General features: G+C 37.8%; 1 protein-coding gene across 3 annotated transcripts; it reads right to left on the reverse strand.

Moving 5' to 3' along the window:
• Nucleotides 1-5,092: 5,092 nt before the first annotated feature.
• Nucleotides 5,093-21,146, reverse strand: parvg (parvin, gamma). Of its 3 annotated transcripts, none has more exons than XM_088923376.1 (13): nucleotides 20,854-21,146; nucleotides 18,966-19,052; nucleotides 18,694-18,758; nucleotides 18,252-18,354; nucleotides 17,581-17,724; nucleotides 15,455-15,570; nucleotides 14,474-14,529; nucleotides 12,186-12,208; nucleotides 11,015-11,070; nucleotides 10,003-10,071; nucleotides 9,730-9,831; nucleotides 8,297-8,369; nucleotides 5,093-5,432 (listed from the first exon to the last, which is right to left on the reverse strand). In XM_088923376.1, exons 2-13 carry the CDS (start codon nucleotides 19,045-19,047, stop codon nucleotides 5,359-5,361), a joined length of 963 nt encoding a protein of 320 aa, XP_088779502.1. In that variant the 5' UTR covers nucleotides 19,048-19,052; nucleotides 20,854-21,146; the 3' UTR covers nucleotides 5,093-5,358. The 3 variants fall into 3 exon arrangements, with proteins under 3 accessions (XP_088779502.1, XP_088779501.1, XP_088779503.1); XM_088923375.1 differs by having other exon boundaries at nucleotides 12,186-12,211; XM_088923377.1 differs by lacking the exon at nucleotides 10,003-10,071 and having other exon boundaries at nucleotides 12,186-12,211.
• Nucleotides 21,147-21,645: the final 499 nt, after the last annotated feature.

Genomic DNA, 21,645 nt, shown 5'->3' on the forward strand with positions numbered 1-21,645 from the left:
AGGCTACGCCATCGAAATATTGCCTTTTGCCCTTTCTGCTTACTGAAAATCCTTTCAGAGGTTTAAAGGCTAAAGAGTGCAGTGAATCCTTCACAGACCTTGAGCATGTTCCCTGGCCTACTCTCTTAAAAAAAGACATACTGTATGAGTGGCCTCTTAAGATGTTGCTAACGATGGTCAGTTACAAATAAAAATATAAAACAACTAGAAATGTAAGTCACAGTGTACAAACAGTTTGAGAATGATAATTTTGATCTAAAGGGTTCCGATCACATTGGTGTCTTAGCACACTGCAGTAATATACATATAATAGTCTTTTAGCAGGGAGATACACTGGAGCTGGAGTGGATGACTCTGGAACAGCCTTTCTGCTACGAAAGGGAGAAGTAAGCAAACTGTAGCAGAACTGGATGTTTTTGTGGTAACCCCAAAGCAAATTTACAAAAAATATCCAATAAATATACCACAAAGCAATAGCATTAAAAGCAGCAAACAACAACCAAATATACAGAAGTTAGAATCAGCATGTACAGCACAAGAAAGATCAGGCACCAACTACTCTTGCCTATGCAAGTAAGCCTTCTAGGAAGACAAAATTGGAAAATAAAGAATAACAAACTATGACTAATATCTCTGGGGGAATTCTTTATAACTGAAAGCTAAATTACTGTAGTATTAATACAGTATGTCTTTTAAAGCAAAAGAAAAGTAGCCAAGAGAATCTAAAATTTTGCCCAGCCATTTCTTCAAGATCCCCAGAGTTTGGGTCTTAACCACGTGGATGGGAAGTCTGTTGCAGATACACACAACTCCTAGAATAAAGAAGTGTTTCCTATTCTCTGTCCTAAATTAAACCCCCTTAGATTTCCAATTGGTACCTCATGTCCTTCTTTAACAAATGTGAAACAGTCACCTGAGTTGAACCTACGGTATCTGTGCACTTTAGGATTTTGTACTGTATATCTAGATCAAATCTTAGTTCTCTGGAGACACAAAGAGAGGAACACACAAGGAAGGGAGACACAGGAGGACATTGTCCCGGAGGCCGATAGCTATCTGTGGAGAGATCGGCAGAACAGGAAGATCCTATGCGAAGTGGCAGGAATGGAGCAAACATGGGGGTTCGCTCCAGGATCAAGGTATCGGGCGGAGTCGGGGACGAGACATTAGCCCTCAGGTAGCGGACGTGGGGCAACCTGGTGAGGCGAGCCTCTCTACAACTGATCCCAATGCCGAGCGAGGAGGAAAGGGAGACCCAGAAATATACAGCCCCAGACAACAAGACACACTGGAATAACAAGTAAAGCACAGGGAAACTAGGAACAGGACAGAGAAGCAGCTCCCTCTGGATGTAGAGGGCGTGACAGACGTGTGTGCCAGGTGAGAGGACCTAGTATGGATCAGCCTTAAAGATCAGATTCGAGTTTAAGTTTTTGAAGCTTGACTAAGAGTACCTCCCATTCATTGTTTTAGGAAACTATGATTTCCTTTATAAAGAATCCCCAAATTAAAAACATTCTCTCCTGGATAGTAGATGCATTTTTTTTTGGAATAAGGAAATAGCTTCTCATTTACTTTGGAGCATCCAGATTTATAGAAAGGGAGATTTAGCAATGGGTTGTATTCTGTGTATTTCTCACAGGTTCATTTATCTTATTGGCCTTTTGAGTGTTATTTAGGATTTTTGAACACTGCGTAGCAGTCTGGGTTTTTTTGGTTAGTCAGAATGTGGTCCTCTGAGTTGCCTTGTTTGTAAATAGAGTAACTTGTACTATGATGTATGTTGTTTTTTGTGTTGTTGTTATTGTTAATAAATATTTCTTTATCCCAGTTTACCTGATTTATTAATCTTTTGCCAGAACTATGCCAGATAAAAAACTACTGTATAGCAACATTTTTGTATATTTTTGGCATATACTGTATTTTACAATTTGACAGTTATGATTATTTATTTTTTTACTGATTATTTTGTTCAATATTCTCTAATTTCTTAATCCCCCCTATTGGTAACAATATAGATCAAGAAGAGCAGCAGAACTTAAATGGATCCCTGTGCCACCCCATTATTCATACAGTGTACCTTAAAAATAAACCTTTTATGAGGGAGTCTATCAGACACTTTCTGTAAATCTAAATATATCATGTCATAGACTTACTGTAAGTATTATTTAATGTCCTTGTCACTTGTTCAAAAATGTCTAGCAAATTAGCTAGACAAGACTTTCCCTTTCTAAACCTGTTTGCTGTGTCTAAAAATGTCCATGTTTTCTAAATATTCTTCTGTTTTATTAGCTGTAACTATCATGTCCATAACTTTACCAGTTACAAAAAGTTGCTTCATGGTTCAGTTCAGTTCCCTTTTGTGTGGGCTGGTGTTAGATTTGCAGATTTCCAATTTGTGAGTCCTGCTCCTGTTCTAAGCGTGAGCTGAAATATTCTAGATAGAAATTTATGAAAACAAACATCCCCTATTTTCCTTACAAATGTTTGGGAAAATACCATCAGGCTCCATTAATTCCTATCTTTTTAACTGCCCTGGCCCCTCTAGAATCTCAGTATCAGGTATGTTAAAATTGCCCAGTACTGCTTGAGCTCGAAGTACAACATGAAATTCTATTTTACTTCTATTGGAAACACCTGAGTGAAATATTAATTTAGTGTGATAACCATATCTTTGTCATCTTCTATTATTAAGCCCCTATTAAAGCCCCTATTAAACCCCCTAATAAAGTGATCTTATCTTATCTTATTATTATATCACAACCATTCCCACTTTTACTGTTCTTATACTGTTGTAGCACTGCAAAGAAACCTATGCCTCTTATGAGATAACAATTAAGCCATCAAGAACTGCTTTACTGCTTTGTGAGGGCTTAAATGTTAACTTCCTTTTTCTAAAGTTTCTTCAACTGGAAAAAGTGCTTCACATTATTTTTGCCTCTATTGCAATATTCTTTTTGTCTTCCTCTTGGCAATTCTAATATCCAGTTGTTCCTGTAGCTCAATATATTTTTTTTCTCTAAACAGGTGAATGAATGTTTAATAAACTTGTTTTTGCAGGGAGAGACGGGGTGTTCAATTCAGTGTGTTGATTTTCAAGTAAACAGATACACTTGACATGTACCCACATTTATTCATATTTAAAACCACATAAGTGTTGAGTCATCTTTAACAGTCCCTAGCAATAGGGCTTTTTATTTCACACTGGGTTTATTGTTTGATGTCAAGCAATCATGTGTTTACAAATTTAGAACAACCCTGTCTCTTGTTTCCTTTGGTTGCAAAACAATTTTCAGTTACATGCATGAAATCATAATATAGTTAAATACATTTGACCACATGTCTTTCAACATTCCAGACTGGGTGTATAGCACTGAACACAGTTGAGAGGGAGGTTAGAAAGTGACAAGACACATACATTTGCTTATTATACCCAGGACGATGGGATCAAGTGCTTGTGACTTGCTTGAAAAGAGGAACAAGACTATTATTTATTATTAAGCAAATGCTTTTAACCAACACAGCATGGACAGGTTGTGTGCATTGTTGTAGTTGAGTTGGTGGCAATGCAGGTCAAGTACCTCCCTCAAGTGCACAATTGTTCCACTTGGGACTTGAACCCAAATTTCCCACACAGGAATCCTTACCATTACTCCTTACTGCCAAGCCAATATACCTTAATGTAGCATTACCAAACTGCTCCAGATTACCCAAACACGTTAAGACAGGAGAGGCCTTTTACCTCTTCTCCAAAATGAAACAAATCAGCATTTAGACCAAGCAGAATTAAATCCTTTAGTATATTCTCTTTCTGTCAATCCACCACTCAGATGGTATGGACATCTGATCCATGATAATGACAACATGCCAGGGAGTCTGTGTGAAATATGACAAAGTATTAATTAACAGAAGGCAAAAGCAGATTCAGGGATAACTGCAAAACAATAACAACGAGAAGAAATAGTGCATCCACAAAATGTTTTAAAATAATTATTTACTTTTCCGATTCACATAATGCTAACATGCTTTAATGCTGCCTGCTGATAATTACTGTAAGTAACAAAGATCACTTAGCATGCAATTAATGCTAAACCGAAGTGTTAATTTGTCCCAGTTTAGTGGCATGGTGAAAAATCCTCTGTGCGTGTCTCTATATGTTAATTTGATCTTAGGTGTCAATCCTTTGAATAATCTTGCCCATCGCAGAACTCATATTACACTGTATATCTCTGCCACTGGAATCCACTTCTTTTGTTTCATCTGCAAATACAGATAAATAAATCTGTAGGTTAAATCAGACAGACTGTCACTTCAGATTCAGAGACAGCTTCTTCCTGCAGCACTGTTGTTGTTTTTTTGTTGTTTTTATTTAAGCTGTGTGTTATTTAATGTTGTTGTTACTGCTGCTGCCATTTTGTGCTTATGTTTGGCATTTCCTTAATGTCTTTGTATTGGTGCATTCTTGGACATAAGCATTTCGTTGAACTTGTGCCTAAGACAAAATAAACTGAACTGGAGTCTGCCCTGTTGTAGTGAGGTACTGTACATCTGTGCATTGCACTTTGTCATTGTGATCATGCTGATCCATAAGCAGGGAGTATAAACTCAACAACACCCCCAATATAGCACTATATTGTATTTTATATACTGTATGAAATGAGTATGTTATTTATACTTTTTCTTTCTTTTCTTTGTATCTAAGTCTTTCTGTACTGTATCTCTGTTACTTCAAGAGTGCCACAAAAAAAATTCTAACAACCTGAAGCGTTGGTTTGGCAATAAAGTTGACTTTTGACCTTTGTATACCTTGTGATATATACAGTACAGTATATTAGGTAGTACAACATGTATCCACTAGAGGGAGAACCAATACTTTTCACTGAAGGATTAGTAAAAAAAGAACGGGGGTTTTCAGATAACCCCCTCCATCATCTTCCTCTTCATTCCCTTAAGCTAATTAAGGTTTATATTCAGGACGCGCTTGATTCTTTGGATTAAAACCAAAGACAGCAAAAAGAAGTTTGAGCTCATGGCTTGTTCAGAAAAGTCCTAAATAAATCAAATAAAGACAACAATACCTTGGAATGCATTACATTACAGTCCGATTTAATGGAAGAATGCCAGGTTCTGTTCTGGTAAAATAACATAAAATATGTCTCTTCAGGGAGCATCAGGTAGAAAAGGAAGTTGCATTTAAAGATAGATATTAGAGTGCCAGTTGTAGATGCTGATTTTCTAGAGGGCTCTTGAGGCTTCTTGACATTCTGGTCATAATGCCACTTCAGCATGACAAGGGCTGTCAGCCACTGGGTATCTTTTATTAATGTGCCTGCCTGTACCCCTCCATCTGCCTTCCCTTCATCTGTATTTGTATTTCTTAAACAGGGCGTACAGGACTGTCAGAGTTGCCGTCAGATCCTGAGAGACGATATCTACAGCAAAAGAAAAACAAACATATTGCCATGAGAAATGTATTTAACTACCATTCAGCCGAAACCTTCACCAAAATCATAAGTACAAGGCTGTATGCATGACAATCCATTTATGCACAGAGACAGGGAACGCACACATGGAAAATAAGTATAAGCAGATTCAAGATGGAAAACAGGAGGCATCCTTCACACAAAGAGATGTTATTTCATGAAAACTATGCTGTGGGCACTGAGTCACCCGGATTATTTACAAAATGGCTTGACAAGGTTCTTGGATCAATACTATACATACAAATGTACAGGCAAGCTGTCCAGAGTAAGCTCCTTCCATCTGTAATATCTTTCATGCCCTTGTGTGTTTACTTCATGCTACCAAAACTGATTCAGTTACAGTGCCTTTGCAAGTGTAATTAGACCCTTGCACAGTTTTCACATTTTGTTGCTTGCTGACATGACACTTTGAAGTACCAAGTAGTATTTTTTATATACACAGCCTATTCCACAAAACCACTTCTTCTGATGCAGGGTCACATGTGAGCAGGAGACTATCCCAACAAGCAACAGGCACAAGGCAGGGTACAAATTTGGATGGGATGCCAGTCCATTGCAGGGGCAGACACGCAGACACAAAACAGACATGCACACTCTCACATCTAGGGCCAATTTAACCAGAAAACAAATTAAGCAGTATTTTGTTTTGGACTGTGGGTGGAAACCCATGTGAATACAGGAAGACCTTACAAACTCCACACAGATACAGTAGCACCCCAGGGTCCAGAATTGAACACAGGGCCCCAGCAGTCTTTATTGAGAGACGGAGGAAAAACTGTAAAGTTTAAAAACTGCCTGTAAGCGATCCCCAGGCAAATTGAAAAAGCTTGAGCATGTCTGCCCAGAAGAATGGGCAAACATTGCACCAAGATGGTGAGCAAAGGTGGTACAGACGTATCCAAACACATTTGTAATACTTTTAGATTTGCAATAAGGAATACTTTATTGATTACAAATCACTGCAAGTAATGTAAAAATGTAAATTACTGCAATATTTCTTATAATAGTTCTTTTAAACATGAAGTGAATTCTTGCGTAACAGTTGTCAGCATTTCAGTCTATTATCAGAACAGCCCAGAACATAGAGCATGCATACATTTCTCATCTATTGCACTTGAATGGAGAGATAAAGACAAATACTCTCTCATACCCCACTCAGCACTGTTCATAACTATACTTCCAAATAGACACAGGCAGACATTCATACACACAGACAGCAAACAGGTTTCTCTGCTGCATTGATTGTATTACTTGTTTATTCCTCTCTAGGAATCTAGTATTATATACCCTGCTTCTTCTTGTGTTTGGAATTTGACAGGGGAGGCTACAGATGAAATATTCATTCAATTGAAAATAACCAACATCTTATTAGTTTGTTTTCCATTCTGACTGTGGAAAAAAAGAGAACTCTGAAATGGAAACCTTTTGAGAATGACTATTCATTTCAGGCAACCCCAGAGCAGGTGATTCATCCAAACTTTTGTGCCACAGACAAATTTTCTGCCTTCTTGACACATTTTCGATTTAAATGCTAAACATATGCTGCCCCCAATGCTACACTCTGGCATATTCTAGTGGAACAACAAAATATGATCCAGATAAAGCATCGTACGCAGATTACTTACGCTCCAGTTCGGGGGTTTCACCATATACAGTATATATATATAAAATGTATAATGTATAGTTATAATATACAAAAACAATCCATAAATCATTTTAATTACCATAACTATGTATCACTAGAATTTATACTACAGTATATGCATTTGGGCATAAACACAGATTTCAAAGAAAATGTATTATGGGTCATATCCCGTCCAGACTAGGTAAATATAAATACAAACACATATAAATGCAGATTATATATACAGTAAATACATATATAAATATATATATATATGCATGTATATGTATCATATAAATACATGCACATACATACAGGCATATTGGAAAATGACTTTTCATTGAAAGAAATCACAATGCAACCTGGCACCAATTATTTTTGGAATTCCTATGATATTTTGTCTTTCCGCTACCTGATATCATGTAATGCTTCATCTGCTCAGTCGACATGATGCGACACCGTGGGATTTTTGAGGGAAAAGCTGTTTCCTGCTGCTTCTTTGGAAACAGCTTACATTACATTACTGTCTTCGCAACCACACACAAAGGTCTGGAAAACATGCATCCTCACAACGATGGAGGCTGCAATATCTGAACACAAGAGTCTTTGTGTTCACTGTTATCTCTAAATCTTGTATTTTAGTAAATTCATTTCTAACTAGTTGGGCTCCTTTTTTTTCAGTAGCTCTGACTGTAACAGGGCAAGGAAACTTTATTTTTTTAAATTAAAATCCAGTAGTAATGCTTCCTTACATTGGTGGTGCATTTTCTTACTGTATTTTTAATTTGTTTAATAGTTGTTACTTTGGTGGATGGGTGTTATTTTGGTTTTGGGTAGATAACACCCCCTGCCACAGTGGGATTATATACATATTAAAACACATATAAAACAATGTGACCAATACAAGCTGAGTTCAGTAGTTTGCAAAGAGTCTTTGATCTGGGGGTAGGTCTGTCTGTTTTGTGGGTATAATTAGACACTCGCGGAGCTCTCCAGAATAACACTCATCATACTGTAAATAACTGAACTAAGCATAATATTAGCAGGCTAAGACACCTGTCTGTGCAGCCCTAACATGATTGGATGATACAATCCACTTTCCCCTGCTCAGAGGTGCCTGCAGGCATAAAATGTGCTGCTACACCTTGTTAAGGGAAAATAAATAAGCTACATTTCAATATGCACTGACCTTCAGGGGCAACATTGTACAGCTGGATTTCTCTGTCACTCAGCAGGTCCAAAGCTAGGGTGACATTATGTACCTGCACAAACAAAAATTTCACATGTTCAATCAGACATGTTATTTAATCCACAATGAGGGGCGTGCACTATGATAATTCTCACATGTGGGACACATTGACTTCCTCCAAGGACCATGTCAATGGCTCTGAAACAGTTTTGAGGGTTAACAGGAAAACCTTAGAGATTAGACCATATTGTTCTATCCAAACGTATGTTATCTGGTTGCTATTTAGTGAATAGATCATGTATGAATTCTTGGGATGGTGGGTTGATGCCTGTGATTCTGGACTACAGTATGTGCCAGACATAGATTCTTTTCATTGAATGTTTTGTATTCATTCTATGTATTTATTCAATGTTCAGTCCCTGACAATAATATCAAATGATTTCAGTGGACATGTTATAGCAACGTGTTCAAACCTCTGGCCATCCAGTGTTCTTGTGAACGCATCAATGTATGCCAAAAATGAAGGATCTCTGTAACTATCAGCTGGAGTATTTCTTACAAGATTTTTAGTAGAATCCTTTCAAACAGCTCCCACTCTCTCATGCTAGATCTCGTTATGTCTTAGGGTATGATCACATACATAGGGCAGTTTATACTGTATGTTTTGTGAGCCACCTCTTAACCATTAGACTCTGTAGTTCTTAAAGACTTGTTCTTGCTATCCGGTCTTGTTAGCTTTTAATTTGTGAGGACACCCTATGGTTTGGCAGCTGGTTATTTTTCCCTGAAGCATTTTGATACATCTTAAGGCACAGTCACATACCACAGAAAGGCAATCTGTTAAGCTGTGTTCATAAGACAGCTGCAGCCCCAGATGTAGCTGCACTTCAGGGTGCAGTCTTTAGCTCATGGTGAAGCATTTTGACTGTAATAAAAGATTATATGTTGTTGTTCTTTAACTTTGTTTACAAGCACAGGCTCTGCTTCACACTTAATATGCCAGAGTTGTGTTTTCATGGCAAATGCCTGTGATTTCTGAACAGTCTGAGTCAGTGGCACTAGAAGATTTAGATATTCATGGGTACTTTTCATGATACAGTAGTAGAACATTTTAAAAATAACATCCAGATTACAGTAATATTCACTATTTCAAAAGCAGCATACCCAGCAATCCATGAAACACAGTGTTTTACTATTAATCTATGTTTTATAAATGTGGTGAAACAACCAGAAACTGAACTGATGCAATATTATATACTGTATACTGTACATGCTATAGCCCACAGCATACAGTATATGTTCATCTTTTGCCACCTGAGGTTTTACCTAGACATTAAATGCTAATTTAATTAACTATATTTGGATTCACATTAACTGTATTAAATACGTTTGGATTTGAACTTGTGAATTAAAGCAATATGATGCTCTCTCACCATTTCTGCATTAGTTGAAGGGGTGAGGTAGAACTCACTCAGATGAACAAAGTAGTCTTCCAGTTGGCCGATTAGTAATAGCAGTATGACCCCATCAGAAAACTGTTGAAAAACAAAGTGTGTGATATTTATTTTAAAACTGCGTTCCATCTTATGAATTCAAAAGTTGTTTTTTTTGTCTTGCTGAATCAAAAAAAAACCTTTGCGTACACTGTAGCTTTATACTTCAACCATCAGTCTTTTCTCAAAGGCTTTTGTACAGTATAAACATACCTGTGTATCTATGTCAGACACTTGTAATCCCATACGTGCCATGTTCTTGTTGACAAAATGCAAAATAGCCTAAAATTCAAAATAAATACAAAGGTAAAGGCCATTAAATCCTCAACAATATACACTGGTGTTATGTACAACCTTTAAAAATCAGGGAGGAGAGTACCTCAGTGTTCTTTTAGTACTTACATCTGTACTGAAAGAAGTGAGAGGACTGTGAACAGGGGATTGATTTCAAACCCAACTTCTGTTGGTTCAACTCTTTTTTGTGAAATTTAGATGTACTTTTTTTTATATCCATCGGATATGGGAAAGCCAATTGCTTGTTCATCACATCTTTGCTCACAGGTACAGTACAAACCCTGTGACTGCACACAGGGGAAGATGAGGAAGGTGCTGTAGATACTCCTCTGATCTGTCCAAATTGTCTTTGAACACATCATATTCGACACAACCTCATGTGGGAGGATCAGTGCTGACTGGAGTAGAGGTGCATTGGTCTCCAGCAGCTCTGCATGCCTGTAAGGATCCAGGGCCCTGAGTTGCTAAGAGCCAAGAGAGCCCACTAATCCCACCCTACCCTCCATGGCGCTCACCCAGGTGTGTGCCTGTTCAAGGTCAGCTATGTGCCATAGTCAGTGACATGGCCATGGTTGGTAGATGTCAGTTGTGGTGACAATTGGCACCACCCACTTGCAGTGAACCCTAAACTGCCTTGCTTTTACAGTGGTGTCAATACCCCACGTTTTTTTCAAGACAGATCTGGATGAGATTCTCCAATCAGGACAGGATGCAAGTGTTTACACAAAGGGTTGTGAGAGTCTGGAACAAGCTACCAAGACATGTTGGTGAAGCCAATACCCTTGGTTCTTTCAAGACATTGTTGCAGCTCCTTGCATCAACTAACCTCTAACTGCCAAATGGATTGATTTCCCTGCTCTCGTTTGTAACCCTTCTTTTGTTCTTGAGTGAGGTGGGGATAAAGATGGTGTATTTCCTTTATCTATCTTACCTGCTTTACAGTGTTCACTTTCTGTGGCTCCAGCTTCAGAAGTTCATCAATGGGATCTATTTTTAAGAGAGCAATAGACAATGAAGGAACACGACTAAGAGCTTAGACATACAGTGGATACACACGTATGTTGACATCAGCCGAAGATAGATGACTGATACACAAATACACAGCACATAGATAAGCATCAGTCAAATATGCAAATATCGTATAAACTGCTGTGCAAACTTGAATGTGATGGATAACTGTAGATGCTTCAACACTTCTTGACTTGTGATCATTGCAACACCTGATTGTGTCTGAGATGTTTAGATCTCATGCACAGATGGTTAAAAAGCAAATCATTTCAATAACATTCTTTTGTACAATATGGGCTTTTGTACTCAAGAGGGACTACATTTTCTTTATGGTCCCTAAAAACACACATGAGCTTTAAGAGACAGGTGGAGTTTGAGGTTTGTGGACTACCTAACTAAAAAATAAGCACATATTGCTGTATTGTAGCTAACCAGCACACATGCACGTTATACAGTACTTGTGCTGATTGGCTTCTGTTAGTTTGGGAAAGGGCAAAAAGTTATTAGTTTTAATAAGCAGATAGTAGCCAGAAGCATAACAAAGGAATATACCATATACTGTTTATACTGTACATCCATAAATGTTATATCTCTATACAGTATATGTTGTATTTGTAGTATAAGATAGGGAAGTCAGATTCAAGGAATTTTATATATAATGTCTGTAAAACATTTCATAAAGCTGCCAGGTTTATGAGACTTCTCCTGCAACATTCTAATGACAGATTTTTTTCTGCTTCCCAAATCCTTTTTCACTATGTGTATCTAAAATTTCTATCTGGAGTTAAACCTGAAGTAAATTCATCATTCTAAAATAACACCTTCTTTTGCATAGTACTACATATATATTAACATAGGTACACATATTGTTTGGTCTCACCATTGCATTGTAATCAAATCTGAACTGAACTGAATCTGAATGTCATTAATGAGCCATACAGTACAATTACTTAGGGTTAACAGGTTTTTGGTAGCTAAAGGTTGGACTGCTTATCTTCTCCGCAGGTTAAAGAAGAGAAGAAAATACTTTGATTTTTCCTTATTATCATTGCATGTTAATTTTACCATAATTGTTTTTTTCTGCTTCCACTTACTCTGTGAATTCTCATCCAATGATCTACTGAGAATAAAGGAGAGAGATGAAAGGGATTTAGTGTAAAACATATTGCAATTCACATCGTGCAAGAGCTCTTCAAGCTGCAGATTCATTAATTAAGAATACATTTAGAAACTGTGACCAGCACGAAGTGGGATGAAAATGGATACATGTACAGTATATACATTAGAATTTACAATTTTATTGTTTCCACCCATTTTGGAATCGTCTTTTTTCTGTCTTACAATGACTCCACACAGGGAGAGCGAGAACATGCAGACAGATTCCTTGAGACCCACGCACTCATTGAGACATTCAACTTATAATTAAAGTCAACATTATAACTTATAATAGGCAGCAAGCTTTGCAGCGACATGCAGGAGGTTCAGTACCAATTGGAGAAGAGGCGTGTCTCCCACTGAGGTCACTGTGAGCTCATCACATGGACCTGTGTGAAATCTCTGGGATCACTTTTCCACTGTGATGCAAGAGAGCCCTGGCCAACTAATTCCAATTCCACATCCAGTTGTACTGAGCTAATTGTACAACTCTGTTTAGGGAATCCTGCTAAAAGAGGATCAGTGACATAACTCAAACCGTCTGGATCATGGAGCCCAGATCACGGGGCTTGGTTGAGTGAGTTGGGAGCCCAAGCTGTAGATCTCTAAGTTAGTGGCAGCTCATGTCATTTTTATTATGTATTAATTACTGTACCTTGCAAAAATATTCAGATCCTTCCCAAGGTGCTCCATTTTGTGAAATGACAAAATGATGCATACATATTTTCAAACTTATTTTTTCAAACCCTGAATGCTCAAAATGGACACTTCAAATGGTTATACTGTGTATTACAGCAAATGTCAACAAAAATACTAGTGAGAAATAATTGAAATTCTTTGATTACATAAGTAAAGTTGAACCTGTGAATTCAATATTTAGTGGACGCAGCAATTACCGCAGAAATTCTTATTGGGTAAGTCTCCAACAGCTTTGCCTAGTGCAATTTTTGCCCAATCATATAGACAAAATTGCTCAAACTCATAAGTTGCTTGGGGATCAAATATGAACAGCAGTTTCCAGGTCTCCCCACAGATTCTCAATAGGATTCAAGTCAGGATGTGAAATGGGACACTCCAAGACATTCATTTTTTTTATCTTAGGCTATTCCATTATAGTTTTGGCCTTGTGCTTCTAGTCATTATCCTGGTATAAAGTGATTTTTTCCAAGTTTTAGATTGGATGCAGGTTTTCCTCTGAGATTTGCCGGTAACAAGCTTTCCAGTTCTTCCTGATAAGACACAGAACTATAACATGATGCTGCCACCACCATGCTTGATGGCAGGGATGGCTGTCACTGAGTAATGCTGGGTTTGCATCACATGGAACACTTTGCATTTCCAGTACAGTGGATGAAAACATTCCAATTTTGTGTTGTCGGACTAGAATCAGTTAGGTGTTTTGTCAATACCATGCAATATTTAGGATGTTTTTTTTTCTCCATTCCTTACGTGGGGTGACTGCCCCCTTAGTGGAGTGACTGGGATATTGTTGATACCTGGACATTGTCTTCAATCTCTGCCACAGAACTCTGAAGCTCTTTTACTGTTGGACTAACAGGGGCATCCCTAACCAATTTTCTCCTTGCCTGGTTGCTCATTTTGGAAGGACAGTCTAATCTAGGAGGTGTCTCGGTATTTTCAGATTCCTAATGATCGACTTCCTCATGATCAAAGAGATATAAAAGTTCTTTGAAATGATTTTCTCCTGATCTGTGCCTTTATATAACTTAATTCTTGAGTTGTTTCGAAAGCACCTTGATCTTCCTGGTAGAATCTTTGCTTGAAATTCACTACCTGACTGAAGAACCTTACAAAAAGAGGTGGATTTATTCTGAAATCATATGAACCACTATAACTGCACAACTCAACTAACTATGTAGCCCCTAAAGGTAATTTTATGTACCTAAATTAATTTACGTTTATTATAGCAATGAGTTTAAATATTTTTTGGAATATTTATGCAACGATGACTTTTCCATTTTTACTTTCATATTACTGTAGCTTTTTTTTTTGGCTTTGAATGGTGGAGTAGGTTGTGTATATGACAAATATTAATTGCTAAATCAAAGTGTAAAATGTGAAAGCTTTGAAATGATCTTAATATTTTTGCAAGACACTATAGAAGATTCACTGTGGATCACAGGGAAATGTTATACCCACATGTAAGCCCCTGGATACTTTGTCTCACTTGATCACTGAAATACAATCTGACATATTTACTACCCACCTTGGTTCTGTGATGTTTTCTGTTATTTTCTCTGACTTAATACCAGCTTTGCTAACCTGTTGATTTAAAAAAGTGAATAAAAACTTTTGGAATACCTTTGGAACTGTTTAAAATGTAAACACTTTTCTTAAGACGTGCACTGTGACGGAATGGAACAGAATCTAGCAAAGACGTTTCATCACTTTACAATTTGAACAGGTGAAATCCTTCTAAACAAAGGCTTATTTTCCCATTGAAACAGTTGTGCAAGTTTTTTTCATCTTCCTTGTAATATTTCTTTGCAATTCCATCTTACTCAAGCATGATCCCTGATGGATCTTAATTGTTTGCGACCTTGAAGTTAGCTAAATGCTTTTTTCATATATGTAGTATGAGTCATAATTCTTAAGGCCACAGATGCAAGTAAATCAGTGCAAAACACCTCATTAAAATGATAACTATGAGCAATTATCATGTGCTGTTTAAAATATTCATCTATAAATATCTCTTTCAAGTTAAGAGAAAAGGGCATATTGTCTTTCATTCTTTATCTATTTTAAGATCACATAAGCTCTAACAAACAAGCAACAGTGAATTCTTACACAAACCGCCAAACATACAGTACATACACTTGTGAGTACTTCTTCAATAACCTTTCACCAGGCTGCTTCACCTATCCCCAGTCAAGTATCAGTAATCCAGGCAACAGCAAGCAAATGGTGTAGCACAGGTCTCAAACTGGTGATGTTTTGTTAACATTAAGTGTTTTTGGAGAAGCATCATTTTTTTCTGTCTGTCTGTACACCCACACTGCATCTGTCAAACAACTTGCCCCACCCAGGGATAATAAAGACTCTCTCTCTCTCATCTTTTAGGACCTCAAATCTGAGGCACTTCTGAGAACCACAGGCTCAGAAATCATCTAGAACTTCCCCCCACTCTGGATTTGAAACAGGACATTTGGTGCAGAATGAGAGCAGGAAAGAAGACTCCCAGTCATACCTCTAAGATGATAACCTCCAAACACACATTGGAGGGCAGCGCCATCTCTGGCTGGAAATACTTCACGATGGCAACCAAAAGATGCAGGGTGGATAGTAAATCTCTGTTGTGGATGACTGACGGCAAGAAAGCAAAAAAAACAACATTTATTATTTCTTACTAAGACTAGCTAAACATGTCCCCCTTCTCTGAGCAAAGTCTTTCCAAAAACATTCACTGACTGAAGAGACGGGGAATTGTCTGTATGTTTCAGGCAGAACGGAAGCAAATTTAAAATACTGACAGAAATGTAGTCACCATTGTAGTGCACTAGAACTGCTATAACCCTCACATTTAATTAGCACAAGAGCAACGCATGTTTCTGTGTTCAAAATATTACCTGGTACTTTACTTTATAGTATGAACTCATACTATGTGTGTTATTCGTACCTAGGCTTGCCCATACTCAATGCATATATTTTGCTGTTAGTACTTTTCAAGTCAACTTTGATTCCTGTTAATTGCTTTCCAATTAAAAGTTATAATAACTGTTCACAAATTATTTACTGTAGCCTTTCTATATACTCCGTTATATTAGTAAAATAATAAAAAAAACTTTCCTTTTCTCTTTTCTAGAAAGAAACCACTCTCTTTTCTAAACATATGTAATCTTCAAGAATTAGCATCAATACTTTGTGATTGCATTCTTAGTTTTAATAGGTGAAAAACTGTAAATTGTCAAGCGCACAGATGTTTGGGCACTTAACAGACTTACAGAGGAAATTTAAATCCCCTTCATCTAAAAGTGTGGTGTTTTATTATAGGATTGTGGACACAGCAAAATAATGAATGTTGAAAAGTAATGGGTCTGGCAAAACGTTTTAGAATAATGTGGCTTTGCTATTTAAAATGTGTAACTACAGAGACACACACAGACAAGTGAAAAGGAAGTAGAAACAGGAAGTGTTTCAACCCTCATGAGCTATCTTTTTCCTTTCACGAGTCTAATTTTAACATCAGTCTCTACTCTGCCATTCTTACTTCACATTTTCTTGTGTAGGCAGCTCTCTGTGCTTTTCTTAATAAGCATGATACATCGGGTATTACTGAAGTGATGTTAAGATGTATTGCCTCTTTTTCTTAAAAAATGCCTTTTTTTAGACAGTTCACAAACACTGAATATTGTCATTAGTATGATCTACTGATAAAATGACCGTTCACTGCTGGCAAATAAACCTGGTGATCCAAAGAAGAGACCAAAGAGTTCTTAAGTGCTGATTCACAACACAAGGCATGGATAAATGGGCGAGCCAAGTAACAAACCTGCAAAGTCAGGACATTCAGGTAACCTGGAAGCTGAATGTCCTGCCTTTACAAAATTCTGCAAATCCAGAGAACAGAAAAGAAACAAGAAGACAAAGTGTTCAAACATTTATATACAGATACATATAATGTCTGGCTACTGACTAAAAAAACACAAAAGTTAAATGTGTGTATGTGTCTTGTGAAATTCTTATGTCAAAAGCCTGTTTAAAGTGAAATACTGTATATACAGTATAGTAATGTGGTTTAGGTTTCCAAGTGCTCAGGAGGCCTATATTGGTTATATCCCTCCTTTATATAATTAATTTTGCCAGTCAGCCATGATTTCACTGTTTCTGGTGAAAGGAGGCTGTGGGGAATTACTGAATGCTACCGTTGTACTTACAACAGTCTTTTTGTTCAATTACTCTGTGAAAAATGTTTGACTATGAGAAGTTAACGGGACTGTCTGGGAAGGGATTATTTTCACCACAAGTAACACAGGCTGTATTTTTCAACAGCATCACTGACCTCTCCTCAGTTATGGTTTTGAATAAAGAAGCTTTATTGTAGTCCAAGCCATGATCCCAGCCTGTGACATTGATGCTGTAGCATCTACAGTATCAGTACTATAGTACCTATAGTGTAGATACTGATACTATGAACTTTTAAAATAAACTTGTTTATAGTCATCATTCCAGTTTATTTCAGGCGTACGCTGATCGCAGTTAATGGGCTCCAAGATGGAGTGATGAATGAGGACAGAACAGTTCACCACAGCGGATTTTTGTGACAAAGCCGTGAGGAAGGGCGCAGTACCCCCAGCCCCCGCTGTGATAACTCACGGTTAACGCTCCACTTCTGCGAGTCCTCCTCTGACAGACCCAGCACCCTATTTATGGCCTCCAGTATGACCCCCAGCTTTCGTTTCTGCGCCATCGCAGTCAGCGCGATCTCTTCCACGTCCAGCTTCATCCCCGCTAGCCTGACTGACAGGGACGACAGGGAATCCAGAGCAAATGAAAAGGAGGGACTGGAGAGATGAGACATGAGATATCCCACATGCTGCAGCATTTTGTCTGAGTTTAACAAAAGACAACAAACCTAAAAAAATCAATGAAATGTTTACCCCATTAAAGATGTTTTCAGACACAGTATCTATGGGCTATATACAGAACTGTATGTCAATCCATCTGCCCATATTTACTGTACAACCAGTATATGAAATAGTGGGGTGCATTTTAAGAACCAGAATAAGCTCTACCCAAAGTGCTGCCATGGCTCTGGTATGGACTATACATTGACCTACCTGTACTGTATTTATTACATATACAGTATGCATGAAAGCCAGCCCTGGTTTTCAGTTATGCAACACAAGAGAAAACAAACCCACTTTTCTGTCTGCTACTGACTTTTTATAGCATCGCCATGTTTACCCAGCTCATTGACTATACCCAGGTTCTGCCTGACCATGTGCATCGAACCCCCCACATGCTGGGCTGAAAAGAGGTCCTACCCAGGAGGTGGTGCAGCACCAGGCCATCGAACAGGTCCTCCTCCAGGCTCTGCACCACGATGTGCTCCGGCTTCAGAGTGGTGTTGATCCAGTCAATCAGACGCTGTAAATTAAAATGAATAAAACATGACAACAAGTTCGACTTTAGGAGCTTTTGTGTAAGAGAGAAGAGAGGCTAGCATGGAGTGTGTGGTTGGAATTATGGAACAAATGAGAAAAGAACTACCAGAAATGTACTTAATTTACTTCTCTCTTGTATTTTATGTATACAACAGGTATTAACTGACAGGAGAAAAATGTCTAGTTTTACCTGTATATAACAGACCTTAAGACATATCCTGTTCATGTCCAGCTCCTGTACTGTTAATGGGTTTATGTTTCAGGGAAAATTAATTTCTAGTAAACATGGCCGGAGTTCAGGAGAGGTGAGTGAGATTTTTACCGTTTTTAAATCTTCAAGTTTTGGATCCTTCAGAGAGCCGGGCTGAATTATTTTTCTTCTTTCTCCTATAGAAAGAAAGCATGCTTTGTTTCTGAAACCCCTACTGTATATTGAAGTTTTATCCTTGAATTGAGACAATGTTTTACAAGATGAATGCTATTTACTGTACCGATCATTTTTAAAACCAAATGTTCAAAAGGAAGTGACCTAATTAAGATTTTAAATTATGATATCCTGAAATGTTTTGCAGGAAATGAGTGTACTTTACTGACCAAGAAATCCTTCCATATCTTCAACAGGTTTGCTCTGTTGAGAATCTTGCCCAAAGGCATTGTTGATGTCAACATCCATCATTCAGTCTGGAAGAGTAACAAACACAAAAGTTTAAAATGATAAACACAGGGTTCTTACAAAACTAGTTGGCTTTTTCAAAACTATGTCGTGAAAACTGTGCACTGTGAAGCAGTGGAATTTGGTATGCACACAAATACTGTGCATATACTGTACAAACGCAGGGAATATAACCCTATGTATCACAACATTGTACACCAGCGGGTACACCACTGACATTACCAGTGTGCAGCAGTAACTTAGCAGCTCTTTCCTGGATTAAATTAAATCATCACATGTCTGCATTCACCAGCATGGTCTGTAATGTATAAGGACATACAGTTTCCAGGGGTCTCATTTGTGAATGCACCAAATATTCTTCCATCATGGCAGTTATTTGAAAAGATGAACTATAGTAGATACAGTGTAAACTGGTGTTGTGTTGGTAAGCGCCTCTGCCTCACAGTCCCAAGCTCCTGGTTTGATTATAACCCTGGGAGTCTGTCTCTGTGGAGTTTGCATGTTCTGCCCACACTCGCCTGGTTTTGAGCCAAGTGCTCCGGATTCCTCCCACTTTCCAAAGACATGCTGGCTAGATTGGATTGACTATGTAAAATTATTTCTTTTTCTCTGTGGCCTCTCTCTGAGATGAGCTTACATCCTAACCAGGGGGTGAGCTTATGTACACCCAGTCCTCCTTTATATCCAAGGCAAGCAACTTTCTACATTTTTTTCTAAAGTATGCAATTTAAGTACTTTTAGCAAAAGCATGCCTATGGGTCAAAATACAGGCAGTCAAACCTTTGCAGAAGCATTTAGTATAAATTAGGCATTTCTTCATACAGTACATTTAGAAATTCTTAATAGATGCAGAATAACCTAAAATATATTTGTACTAAAAATTAGTTAGTCTGCCAATTAAAATCATTTCCATTTACTAGTGATTGGCAGAAATCATCCATGTTTGATAGTGAAACAGCATGTAAAGTACATTACAAGTTGATGTTTACATCAGAAGGCTTGGGGATGGATATCTTTCAAATGTGCTGGAAATGTTTAAAAATATTGAAGGTGTTCAAACAAACCATGAAAAAATGTAGACATATTCTAAAACACCAAAATACAGCACCAGCTTTGCCAGTTTATCATAGTAATAACAAGGGAGCAGGACAGTTTGTTGGCTGCCAAAATATACAGATATACTGCATAAGCATCTAACCTAAGCTTATAAGGTTACATAATTATTAAAGCTTTATTAATAGTTGTTTACCCTTAATTATTTGTCTTTTACCGTTATTTTCTTCACTATAGTGAAAAACTCTTTTCAATCGTTAAACATTGTGCATCCAAACTTCTGTACATTGCAGTATATGTATATAAAAAACTCAAGGGCAAGGCAGGCAAACCATAAACCTCTAGACATTGATTGCTATAATAATATTAATACTGTCCATTCGTTTTATACTGTATACAGTAGTCTAGGGCAAAGTACTTTAGCATAACGGTGACATGTTGAAAAGTGATATAGTCACTTCCTGTGACTTGTTGACTCGAGAATAAGACTCTCATGGATCAGTAGTCTCTTTTGTTTTATTCACACTCATTGTTTTTGTAAATCAGAAGCCTCATGCACTCACTGTGTTTGCTTTTATCATTGTAGAATCTAAAACCTGTGACTTTATGTATACTTTATGTATATTTCAATGCAAAAAGACAGGCATGATGATAAACACTGATACACAAAGTTCGTTTAGCTACTGACCACATGCGCAAGTATCTGCATTGTGTAGCATCAGAAACACAACAGAATTTTTTAAAAGAACAACTTACCTATTATAAAGTAGTTACAATTTGTGTGTACTGAGCCCGAAACAAAGAGGAACCCTTGGTACAGCTTCGTTATCTCAGCCGAAGATAGATTTTATAAATTTTCTGTAAAACTAAGAAGGCTCACGGGCCCAAAATACAGACAGATCCCCCGGAACTCATTGATACACCAAACGTTAGAGAAAAAAGCAAGCTTACACTGATAACTAATGGCGAAAGGTCAGCTTTTAAAGCTTCTTTCACATACACAATAAAACAAACACATGGTTCTTAGTAAAAAGAAATTGCAGTGAGGCATTTCCTCTTTCACCACTGTGGTTTTACATGGAAGCTGCCTGGTGATTTTAGAAAATGACTCAGTAGCAGTGATGTGTTACATTGTGGTTTAAGCCTGTGAACTAAAGGTATGATAATACCTCAGATAGCGTAGAAGCAGCAGTTCGCACAGAAAATGACTGGGTCCGATCATGTGTTCTCCCAAAGTACTTGAGATGTTTAAACAGCCTGTACACTGGGTTTTAAGGTGTTGTGTGAGGGGATGTGACAAGCAGCTCTGTCACTGTGGGGATTCGAACATGGGCATCATCAGCCTCAGTAGACACAGCCCTACTGCCCCACAACAATCACTGAGTGGAGGTACTGTACAGTACCAGGAGCTGTGATCTTATCCTGCTGTGAAGGTCAATATGTTCACGTGCCAGCGTTGCTACAGGCCACAGAAAAAAACCAGGCAAAGCCCTTCCATGAGGAGAATAACAAGAACCATTACCTTTTGTGCAGCTATCTTTCTTAGCT

This window comes from Atractosteus spatula, chromosome 8, assembly GCF_055471065.1.
Source record: "Atractosteus spatula isolate fAtrSpa1 chromosome 8, fAtrSpa1.hap1, whole genome shotgun sequence".
Taxonomy (NCBI): Eukaryota; Metazoa; Chordata; class Actinopteri; order Semionotiformes; family Lepisosteidae; genus Atractosteus; species Atractosteus spatula.

Coding starts and splice junctions, on each gene's coding strand:
- parvg (XM_088923375.1), bottom strand. CDS start 19,047: ATGATGGATGTTGACATCAACAATGCCTTTGGGCAAGATTCTCAACAG. Junction 17,725..18,251: donor GGTGCTGCACCACCTCCTGG/GTAGGACCTCTT, acceptor CGTCCCTGTCAG/TCAGGCTAGCGGGGATGAAG. Junction 11,071..12,185: donor ATTGGATGAGAATTCACAGA/GTAAGTGGAAGC, acceptor TCTTAAAAATAG/ATCCCATTGATGAACTTCTG.